We start from the raw sequence: 12,352 nt of genomic DNA, 5'->3' as shown, positions 1-12,352 counted from the left end.
GTTCTGCATTGTCCATTCAAAAGATAATGCCCTTTAACCAAACCAGTTTTTTCTTCCCAGGTTGTTGAAGAGTATAATAAAAGAGTTAAAGAAATAGCACAGATGACAGTAGAACTGGAGGAAAAGAAAAAGGAGCTGGACAGCTATAGGCAAAATATTTTACAGGTACTCACTGTTACTTTCACTATTCTCTTTGTCCTGAAATAAATATCCATTAAGGAATTATATTGTAAGATACAGCACAAATGATAATTGGCTATAAAATTCTGTCATCTATTGTGTGCTGCCTGGAATCGCTTTTAGTGAGACAGGTGGATATATAAATTGAAATTATAAACAAATATAGAAGCATACAGGGGAAAATTATTTGTAAGTTGCCCAGAGGGTAAGTAGGTGGCCTTTTTTTTCCTTTGAACGACTCTATCCCTTGCATTGGTGTGGAATCGGGGCAACTGAATGGAGCTCAAGCGTTTACTGGCTGGATGACCTTCCTGACACCTATACTAAGTTTGCAGCAGACATTTACTCATTGCGCCCAGAGAGAAAAATATCTCCCGCTGCCTAGGGTCGAATTCACAGCCTTCTGATTGTGAAGCGAGAGCTCCACCTCTAGGCCACTGCCGCTATAGTAGGTGGGTGGCCATATAAATCCAGTCAAATCAGTCAATCAATTAATAGTATCATAGTTGCATCAGAAGCACTGAGATGCTTTTGGGTTGAAAGGATTAGCCAATGACATCACCGTTGCCCAGGGGACACCCAGTTGGGAGCTCCTTTCATGTCCCTGGCAGGAGCTGGAGTGAAAGACGGGAGCTCACCCTGCCCTATGGCAGCACTTAGGTCTCAAACATAGGCTTGCTAACCTCCAACCCATCGTCCCAACTACGTGAACCACCATGCTCCTTATTAAATAAATAAAGGCCAAAAGAACCAAATAAAGTAAATTATAATTGTCTACCCAAGCATTTCAGCCTGCCTCCTGAAGCCAGGATGACTTTCAACATTAATGCCTTTTGGAAAGCTGTTAAAGCCTGACTCTTCTGAAAATCTTTTACGGATTGATCACAGAGCCATTGATTCCAAAATTAGTGTGGAATTGTAGCCTCTTCCAGCCATAACGTGGCAACACTAGCATTCATTCCTCCTAGGTAGTGGGAGGATTGGAAATGATGGCAGCCAACTGAAGAGCAAACTTGAGCAATATGGCCTTGTGTACATCAATATGTCTAAACAGAGATGGGATGGGAGTTTCACCTATCTAGTGGCCCCCTGATAAATAAATTAACCTTATGATGGTATCTATTGATGCCCATGAAGATTACCAGGATGCACTGTGAAGATGCGGAAACAACATGTTACAAGACAACATTGCCTACATTTACTTTCCATGAAGCAATGTTGATGCATGGAATAGTTTGAAATAAGTAATTCAGAGCCTGGATACATCTGTAATTTCTGATCACTGTGCAGGTAGGTAAGTAATTAAGACCACTATTCATTAATGATATATTGAATGCTTACTTTCAGCATCTTCTGTACTACTGGTGATGGAATCTTTATTGTCACTTCTCTTATGACCAATCTTTTTTTTTAAGGTTAAGGAAAGGTGGCTGAACCCTTTGAGACAGATGGTTGAACAAATAAATGAAAAGTTCAGCAGCTTTTTTAGCTCTATGCAATGTGCAGGGGAGATAGATCTTCATACAGAAAATGAGGTATGATTATAAAAGTGATACATTCCTTTACAGAGGGGAAAACACCTGCCACATGGATACATTTTCAGTTAAACAATGGGCAGTAGGGTGCACATTTTTGAAGTTTGTATACTGTCAGTTAGAAAAAAAACTATCCAAGCCAATAGCTTGTTTCCTTGGAATATATAAATACTTTAAAAAAATTAAATTATCCTATTCCTAGTTAAATTCTGGCAGTCCATGCATAAGGTCTGTGAATAACGTTGACACGACACAACTTTCACTGGTTTCAACTGCAACACTTAATATACTCCCTCTACATTAAAAACTAACAGAGCTCTATCTAGTAGCACATCAATTTTGGGACAGATGTTTTGGACTATATTTTCCACAATCCTTTGCTCCCGGCCATATTGGCAGAACTGATGCAAATTGTATTCTAAAGCGTCTGTGGGACATCAGTGACCAGCTTTTCCCATAAGTAAAAAGTAATGATGCATAGAGCATACTGAAAGGAGTAGGGTAATCCAAATATAGTCTGGCTCACTTTGCCGAATTGAGTTCTGTTGAGCAAAGTAAATAGATGCAGCTACAAATATATATAATTCTATATCTAGAACAGGGGTCAGCAACCTGAAACAGTGAAAGAGCCACTTGGAACCGGTTGCCTCACAAAAGGAAAAACTGGGAGCCGCAAAAAATGTGTGCACATGCGCATACATGCGTGCATGTGCAGAACAGGGTTTGACTGAAGAGTGGAGCCAAGGCGAGATATGCACCTACCCTGCATATTTGAATTGATTGGTTGAACTTTTTTAGTCCCACTTTTTTTTTTTTGGACTGCACATGGCAGAGGACTGGGAGCCGCAAGAGGTGGCTGAAAGAGCCGCATGCGGCTCCGGAGCCGCGGGTTGCAGACCTGTGATCTAGAATATAACTAAGGAAAAAAGCTCATTGTCAACCCAAATATATGAGGCCAAGAGGGCAGGTCTACCTTCAGTGGTATCTGATTGTACCTTCCTTCTGTATTATTGAATGGCTGCCATGTACACTTTTAGTCACTAGAGTAGGCGTGGGCAGCTATGGCAACCTTATAACCTGTGGACTTCCCAGAATTCCTGAGCTGGCTCAGGAATTCTGGGAGTTGAAGTCCAAGAGGTCATAAAAGTTGCCATAGTTGCCCAACCCTGCACTAGAAGACTGGATTGCAAATTTCACTGGGTGACTGAATCTACCCAGCTTCTCTCGCCAAATTGTTATGTTACTGTGGTTGTGATAAATTAGGTACCGGTAATTGTTCATATAAGCCACTGTTAGCATAAAAATACAATGAATAAATAAACAGGTTTAAGTCAGATTGGTGTGCTTTTCAAGTCAAACCTTGTGTTCCACCAAGAATGCTTCTTAGCCTCAGCCCTATTTCTAGCAATAAGAAGCTCTTGGGAGAATCCATAAGTACTTATAGAAATACTTTGAGTATACACGTGCTATTTACTATCATCTGCCATATTAATAAGTATTTCATTTTGGGAGGAAAATAAAGTTCATTCATCATAGCAAATTCTCTGATTACTTGAAAATAAAAAGTAGTGCAGATAGTGGTATTGATCAAAGCTTGGAGACTCCAAAAATCTAGAAATGTTCATACTTTCTCCATATCACATGTACGGACTATGGGTCAGCACAGAGTCTTAATCTACTATAACTCAGAAGTCTTGGAAGAAAGCACATACTATAAGTCGTCTGCTCTACAGTATTTTTTTGAGCATTGGAGTAACAATATCAGAAGAATTCTGTACACTTTGTAGAAAACTGGGCGTTTCGTTCACTTTTTTCTCATGGCATTTATCATCATTTGGACTCTGATCTGAGGTCTTCCCAGGTGCTTCAGTTGTTTATTCAAACTGTCTGAAATCTTTGGTTTTGTGGATTGCATTCCACTTCTGCCTAGCTTGCAAAAGTCAGTTCCTGCTAATAGACAGCCAGTTTCTCTTCCTTGTGGCCACCACTGGCAAAAATTGAGCAGACATAGCACAATCACTCTTCTATAATCATGCTGCTCCTCTGGGGAAAAGCCACCTTAGCAGTAGGGCTAATCTTCCTGCAGGATTGAAACTTAGCACAGCATAGAGACAAGGGAGTGGCATGGGGAAAGACAACAAAGTTGTGGTCCAGTGTGGCTTATAATTTCAGTACCTTGCCCACGCTGAATACCTGAACAGGAATTTAGGGGAAGCGTAACTATAATTTAACTGGAATATCAGACTTGACAAGCCATGATTTGCCACCCGACTTTGAAATCATGTCTGCAGGTTCTGAACAGTGAACCATAGTTATGTTTCTGGACCCGCAGAGGCGCAATCATCAGTTAGCTCAGTCATCAGGAATTAAAATGAGAGCAAATTAGAGATTGATATCAAGATGTGCGGCTGTTGCTTACCTTATGCTTGGAAGCTCAGTGCTTGATCTGGCTTCTAAGTTATGGTTAGTGCAAACCTTGCTTTGAGGTGGTATTTTCTCTTTTCAGTCGATTGAGTCAGGGACTATATATATTTAACTATCTCTGAACCATGGGCATTTCTGTTTTGACAGGAAGAATATGACAAGTACGGGATTCGGATTAGGGTCAAATTTCGTAGCAGTACCCAACTTCATGAGTTGACTCCATACCATCAGAGTGGAGGAGAGAGAAGTGTTTCCACAATGTTGTATTTAATGGCTTTGCAGGAACTCAACAGATGCCCTTTCAGAGTCGTTGATGAAATAAATCAGGTATATATATTCTGGTACTGGAAACAAAAGCTTCCTTCACTGTATTCAGTAGCAGAGAAGAAATACTGCTGTTTATTTCTTTACAGGGAATGGATCCAGTTAATGAAAGGAGAGTCTTTGATGTGGTAGTAGAAAATGCCTGCAAAAAGAGCACGTCACAATACTTCTTTATTACACCAAAGGTGTGTGGCTGAAAACTGCATCTTACGTAGATTTTGTACAAACAAACCCGTCTATAGCTTATCTTTTTCTGTTTTGCACAAATCAAATTATAAATCAGCTTTATTCTTTTTTTTTATTGAAAAGTTTTACAATACATTTTATCTTTAACAATCCCTCCCCCCCTCCCTCCACCCAACCCTCCCTAACCCTCCCCCCACCCCTTCCCCCCCCTCCCCGACTTCCCAGAGCTAAATACAAGGTATAAAGGTAAAAACAATCATAAACAACCATATGTTAACAACAATAAACTATTAAGTCTATCGCACTCTAGCTCATATAAAATGACTACAAGCCATACTAATATCACATAAAAAACTTATACAAATGCTAAATGAAACTTTTTAGTCCCATATTTGTTCTGGATATAATCAATCCACTTTTTCCACTCCATAATATAACATTGTTGCGAATGGTCTTTCAAATAAGCCGAAATCTTTGCCATTTCCGCCAGGAAATCAGCTTTATTCTATGCGCAGCTGCTTAAATAGTATGTACATTCATACTCACCCTTAACCTAATTTTTAATGTTTAATCTTTCCTTTAGATAGGTTTTAGCTTTTTTTGTAATTTTGAAGCTTAGAACTGAACCAATTTAAATTGGAGAAGAGTGTATATTGATTATTATCTGTGCACAATAATGTGAAGTCACAGCTGCCAGTTCTTTACTGGTGTTGGCCTTCGTACTCATTGAGTTCTGCCCAAGAGTCTAGGATGTCATAATGGATCGGCGTAGTGTATTTATGCTGTGCGACCTTTTGCAATTGACAGATTGAAATTTTGTCAATTTGCAGATTTTCTGATTAATTATTGTTATTATTTTATCCCACCTACTAATACTATGTATTGGTCTAATAATAGGGAAGGATCACTCTGTTAAAAACTACAGACAGTGAAAGTTATTCTCATTTCTGATTCTAAATTTGGATTTCCTTATTAGAAAATAAGTAATACTGATAGCCAAAAACATATAAAGCTTAGCTTTAAGTCAAGAGTGTCCGACCTTGCTAATTTTAAGACTTGTGGACTTCAACTCGAGAATTCCCCAGTCAAGCATCATGGCTTGATGGCAAATTAGAAGAAAGGAGATAATGAGAAATTGACAAGCAGAGTCTGAACAGTTCTTTCCTTTTCTCTGATGTCGTTCTACTCCATGGTATTTGTTTAGGGCCACTTCTTTGATAGCAAGGCAGATATAGTGGCCTTCACAGGAATAACATCATCTTGTAAATGCAAAATCTTCCTGACCCAAATGGATAAGTTACAACATTTATGTGATGATATCCCCAAGCATATTATATCATTTCCTCTGCCCCACCCCAGCCAAGAGATGCTCATAGGCTGCATACTGAAAATGTTTGCTAAAACTCCCAAGTGTTTTATAAACTAAATGTAAGCAATCAGAAGTAACCATCCCTGAATGTAATAAAATTAACTCTCAGGTAACTATGTACAGGTAGTTCTTGCTTAATAACTGTCCTGTTTTGTGACCATTTGAAGTTATGACAGTGCTGAAAAAGGAACTTTATGACAGGTCTTCACACTTTATGACTGTCACAGTATCCCTGCAGCCACACTTGATTGAGATCTGGGCACTTTACAACTGGTGGGCGTTTACAACCGTTGCAGTGTCCTGAAGTCATATGATTTCTATTTATATGTTTCACAGCTGGCTTCCAACAAGCAGTCAATGGAGATGCTGACAGGAAAACAGCAGTTGCTGTCTTTATGTTGTCAGTCCCAGTCATAACTGTTAAAGGAGGACTGCCTAACAATTCTGCCCATGAATATATCAGTAAACAATTATTGTTGGTGTATTTGGAGAGGAGATAAGATACAGAAGACTTATCAGTAAAACAAGCAATAAATTTGGCAAAAAGTTGATGGAGGGTATAGCTTACCACAAGATAATTTGTTTATATACAAACTGAAACAAATTATCCTGTGGGAAGCTATGTTCTCCATCAACTTTTTGCCAAATTTATTGCTTGTTTTACTGATAGTCTTTATGAATGTCAACTTACCATAATATTGGCTTCAAACTATTTTGAAGTTTCTTTGTTTTCTGGCAAGAATTTTAGGAAACATATTTACTAGTATTACTCCCAATTTCTTTCTTTTTTTAAAAAAAAAGAATCTTAATAGTATGTATTTCTTCCTAGCCTTTTATTAATCTTTGCTTGTGCATATACAGGTAGTCCTCGACTTACAGCAGTTCATTTGGTAATTGTTCAAAGTTACAGTGGCACTAAAAAAAGTGACTTATGACCAGTGCTTTTTTTCTTTTTTAAAAAAAGGTGCCGGAACTCAGAGGTGCTGTCACTGGGAGCGATGCCAGTGTCTTGCTGTGGCATTGCCACCCATTCTTTGCGCCCCTGCCCCTGCGGCTCGGAGCCACATGCCGCGGGGATTCCCCTCCCCACAGCCACTGTGGGGATTCCCCTCCCCACAGTTGCCACACCGCGGCCCGTGCTGAGCCCCCACCCGGAGCTGCTCTGAACCCCAACCCAGAGCTGTTTTCCTCATAGCAGTGGTCTCTGGCGCCAAACAGCTGATGGCCTCCGGCACTCGTTCACTTACTGCCCCGTCGCTTCCAAATGCAGTAAGTGAGTGAGCGAGCAAGTGGTGTTTGGAAGCGTTTGGAAGTGATGGGGCAGTAAGTGAGGGAGTGAATGAGCAAATGGTGTTTGGAAGCATCGGGGCAGTAAGTGAGTGTGTGAACGAGCAAATGGTGTTTGGAAGTGACGGGGCAGTAAGTGAGTGAGTGAACGAGCAAATGGCGTTTGGAAGCGACGGGGCAGTAAGTGAGCGAGCGAGCGAGAGGCCTTTGAAGGAGATTGAGTGAGTAGGGGAGAGACTGAACGAGGTGCCTTTGAAAGAGATGGAGGAGTGAGTGAGAACGACCGGAGTGTGAGTGAGGGGGGGGGCTTTTGCAAGCGAAGGGTGAGAGAAAAAGGGAAAAGTGAGGGGGAGAAGAGAAAAAGAAAAGGCACTGACTTCTGACTTCCTCTGTTACAGGAGTAGAAGGAAGCATTAACATTGAACCTCAACTTTTTGCTTTTCTATAATATAAACTAGCCATTTCATAACAATAAATGAATCTAACCAATGAAACCCAAAATAACCCCCCCCTTTTTTAAGTCATCAAGTTTTTGACACCTTATTAAGCACTGGTGGTGCTTGAATATTGTCATGTCCTAAAAGTGGTACAATTTCTGAAAAGGTTGAAAACCCTGATGTAAATGCAGCCTAAATACATGACCACTGCTTGTCCAGAATGTGAAAAGTGAAAGATTGTGACTAAACAAAATTTTAATGTGCAGATAATACCACCAGAAATTATTTTAGCCTTTTTAATAAATGTTGTTATTGATGTTAAGCTCACCATGGAAAACATCACATATTGTTATGTATATACTAGGTTAATTATTTAAAGACTGAAGTGCAACATAACTAGATTCTAAATAATCTATTTTTCAAAACACACAACAGTCCAAACAGTAAAAGTAAAGTCCAAATTAAGAATATTTCATTCTTAAGAATTGTTTAATTTAAAGTGGTTTAGTTGTAACAGATGGTTATAGATTCAAAATAGTTTTCAAGAGTATGTACAAAAGATACTATATTTTTTCTAGCATCAGCTAAATTAGACATATTACATTGAGAAAAATGTTTCTCATTTCTTTCCTGTTACCTTTATTGATTTCATTGCAGAGATATTAACATAGGAAATAATTATTTTGTTATCTAATTTTACCTTCCAAAAGACAGAAGCAGATGAAAAATGTGAGGTTCTTTCCTGTTGGCTTTTTTGAATTAGGTGTTTTAGATTCTAAAAGTTTAGTTCCTAAAGAAGTAACCTTGTAAATAATTTTAATGTCCTCTAGTGCAGGGTAGGCAACCTTGGCTCTTTTATGAATCAAGGACTTCAACTCCCAGAATTCATGAGCCAGCATGGCTCAGCTTGGAAACCTCTCTCTTTGTTCTGTTCCAGCCTACAACCGGCCCTGTTTGAATGTCAGGGACAACCCCTTTTTTTTTATTTATTTATTTATTTATTTATTTATTTATTTATTTATTTATTTAATTTGTATACCACCCTTCTCCCGAAGGACTCAGGGCGGTGAACAGGGCAATACATATTAAAAAACAAGATACAAAAATTAAAAGCGATTAAACAACAGTGCCCATGAATAAATTAGTACATATTAAAAAGTTAAAACCGATTTATAAAACCCAACCCCATCCCATCAGGCCAGGCCAGCTTGTTCCAAAAGGTAGGTTTTGAGATCGCGCCGGAAGGAGCGGAGGTCAGGCGCCATCCGGAGCTCGGGCGGAAGATGGTTCCATAAATCCGGCGCGCCCACAGAGAACGCCTTCCCCCTGGGGGCCACCAGTCGGCATTCTTTGACCGGTGGCACCCTGAGGAGGCCCTCTCTGTGGGAGCGTACTGGGCGGAGGGAAGTTGACGCCGGCCGCAGGTGCTCCCCAAGGTATTCCGGACCCATGCCATGTAGGGCTTTGTAGGTCATTACTAACACCTTGAACCTCACCCGGAAGACAACTGGAAGCCAATGCAGCTCGTGGAGCAGAGGTGTAACATGGGAGTGTCGGGAAACTCCCAACACGACTCTCGCGGCTGCATTCTGTACCAGTTGGAGCCTCCGAGTGGTCTTCAAGGGTAGCCCCATGTAGAGAGCATTGCAGTAGTCCAGACGAGAGGTCACGAGCGCATGAGTGACCGTACGTAAGGCATCCCGGTCTAGATAGGGCCACAACTGGCGCACCAGGCAGACCTGGGCGAAGGCCCCCCTAGTCACAGCTACTATATGGTCTTCTAAGGAAAGCTGTGAATCTAGGAGGACTCCCAAGTTGCGAGCCCTATCTACGGGGGGTAATAACTCACCCCCCATAGAGAGGGATGGGATATCCTGAATATCCCGAGATGCCGGTACGCACAGCCACTCAGTCTTGTCAGGGTTGAGTCGAAGCCTGTTCCTCCCCATCCAGACCTGAACCGCCTCCAGGCAGCGGGACATCACGTCGAGGGCATCACTGGGGTGGTTTGGGGTCGAAATGAAAAGCTGGGTATCATCAGCATACATGATGATGATATGGTATCATCAACATACATTATAGTCAAACAGGCTGGAAAAACCCAACCAAATTTATTTACAAAGAAATCAAAAGTTCAAACAAGAGTTAAACCAAAAATTCAAACAAGAGTTAAACAGGAATAGCAGACCAGGACTCTAGTAGAAGATCTTCAAACGGTTGCCTTCCGCAACCAGCACCTCCCACACCTTTCCCTTTTATCAGCAGTCCCAAGGTGTGGCTTCTCATTGCCTTCTCCTCTTCTCACCGAGTTACCTCATTGCCTTTCTCTGTTCTACTCTGCTGGATTACTTCCTGCTCCTAGCGTCTCTGAATAGATCCAGCTGTGAATCATATACGTCCAATACCTTGTGCTCACACGGCTCAGTCTGATGAGAAACGTGATGGGAGGGGCCAGGCTGAGAGTCCTGCAGGGCATCAGAGCCTCCCTCTGACACCAAAGGCTCTTCAAACCCCTCCTCCTCCTCCTCTTCAAAATCATCAGACTCAGCTGCCGATATCACAGGCTGATGCTGAATCACAACACTCTTTCCCCTCAGCATGGCTGGCTCAGGATTTCTGGGAGTTGAAGTCCATGAGTCATAAAAAAGAGCCAAGATTGCCTCCCCTTGCGATAGGCTTTCAAAAGCCAATAGAGGGAGCTTTTTTTTTTGCAAAAAAAAAAGGTGCCGGAACGCCGTTCTGAGCGTTCTATGAGAAAAAAAGGCCAGCTTTTGACCATTTTTCACAATTACAAACTTTGTAGCATCCCCATGGTCACATAATCAAAATTCAGATGCTTGGCAACTGGTTCATACTTAAGACCATTGCTGTGTGCCAAGATCATGTGATCACCTTTTGACAAGCAAAGTCAATGGGGAAGCCAAGTTATTAACTTATCAATTGCAGCTATTCACTTAACAACTGTGGCAAGAAAGGTTGTAAAATGGGACAAAACTCACTTAACAAATGTTTCACTTGACAACAGAAATTTTGTGCTCAAATGTCATAAGTCGAGGGCTACCTGTATACTATTTTTTCGATAAAGGTAGCTCAACAACCAAGCTCAGAGAGCACCAAAGATCTCTCATAGTTCTTTTTCTGTCTATTTATATATTCTGCAAACAGAAAAAAAATCTCTTGGCTGTAGCTATTAATATCGTAATATAGTAGTGTTTATTTAAATGATCCAGCCCTGGAGCTGAAAATTAGTAGTAACAATAGAGAAACTGTTCACAATTTATTCTGCATATATTATCTTAACCTAGCTAGCAATATTGTCTATACTGTTGAACCAAATAGAATAGCAATACTGGAGAAAAATGAATGTAGCTGCTATGGGGGAACATTCGGTATATAACAACTAATAACCAAGTATGCTTGGTAAAGAATAAGTAATAAGATTGTTTAACAAGATACTTTTTCCTTGCTTCTTAACAGCTGTTGCAGAATCTCAGTTATGGAGAAAAAATGACCATATTATTGGTCTACAATGGATCATCCATGCTAGAATCAAACAAGTGGGACTTAAAAGCTTTCTTTAGAAGGAGGCGGAGATTTCAACCATGATTAGCAGTAAAATATATATTCCTTTTGAAAACTGAAAAGAAAAATATTTGGAAAGATCAAGAATGAATGTATTTCTTAAAAGCACAATTTCTCTCTTGTAAAAGCCATTGATAGCCAATGTTTTATAAGACTGAAGCACTAACCTTTTCTTTTATGCTCATTTTTCTCTGAAGAACTGTAGATACCAATTTGGAGGATAAATTGATAAATGAAAGGATATATTTTCTTATCAGCGATCAATTGTTTTAGATGAATTTGAGAAAAAATGTTCTGCCAGTTGTTCACAACTTGGAAACGTTAATTACATTTGTTATAATACGCCTTATAAATACAGCCTTTGAATTAACTGGTAAACTGGTAGGTTCACCAAATCTGTTCAACAAAGAAGTTTAACTGTTTAAATATCTGTTCTCCATAACTATGAGATACTGAACTATGAAAAGTAGTCTTTCCAATTGCTGCTAAATGATTATCTTAATTGTGTTCTGGAAGACTAAAATAATTTCAAGAATTTCTGAAATATATAAAATATGCAGTGTCTTTTTATCCTAATCTTAGAAGCAACCAACTTGCTTGACTGGGTAATTTTATACAAAGTACCATTCTTACAAAATGGGATATATATACATTTTGTTCCATATGTTTGTCTTTTTTATAGGGAAAAATGCCAAACCTCTTTTTATATAATAAATATATATGGGAAATAGTAACTTATTTTCAGTTTTTTAACCCCTGTTAAAGTGGCAATAGAAATTGACTCAGTTTTTAGGTATTTCTAATAATCCAAAATATCCACTAAGTATGTCAGTCTTCAAATCATTTTTGATTAGCATATCAAAAGCATAAAGACTTTGAGACTGTTTTCATCAACAAGAAACATGAAATTTGTCTTTGAGAACCTAAGGAGCAAAATCTGTCTCCAATAGAGAATATTATAGAGGAATAAGAGAAATGTGTAATTTCCATAATAATTATTTAAACTGCATTTTAAAAGTATGAGATTC

General features: G+C 39.6%; 1 protein-coding gene across 1 annotated transcript in view; it reads left to right on the top strand.

The window, feature by feature from the left end:
- The window catches only part of SMC5 (structural maintenance of chromosomes 5), a 49,366-nt gene extending 37,308 nt beyond the window's left edge, over positions 1-12,058 (top strand). The window contains exons 20-24 of the mRNA XM_081320573.1: positions 61-165; positions 1,596-1,715; positions 4,287-4,466; positions 4,553-4,648; positions 11,220-12,058. Coding sequence (XP_081176699.1) covers positions 61-165; positions 1,596-1,715; positions 4,287-4,466; positions 4,553-4,648; positions 11,220-11,348 — 630 coding nt within the window. The 3' untranslated portion in view covers positions 11,349-12,058. The remainder of the gene's footprint in view (positions 1-60; positions 166-1,595; positions 1,716-4,286; positions 4,467-4,552; positions 4,649-11,219) is intronic.
- Positions 12,059-12,352: the final 294 nt, after the last annotated feature.

This window comes from Vipera berus, assembly GCF_964194415.1.
Source record: "Vipera berus genome assembly, chromosome: 2".
Lineage (NCBI taxonomy): Eukaryota > Metazoa > Chordata > Lepidosauria > Squamata > Viperidae > Vipera > Vipera berus.
The sequence above is the reverse complement of the archived record's forward strand: the minus strand, read 5'-3'. Positions and strand labels throughout refer to the sequence as shown.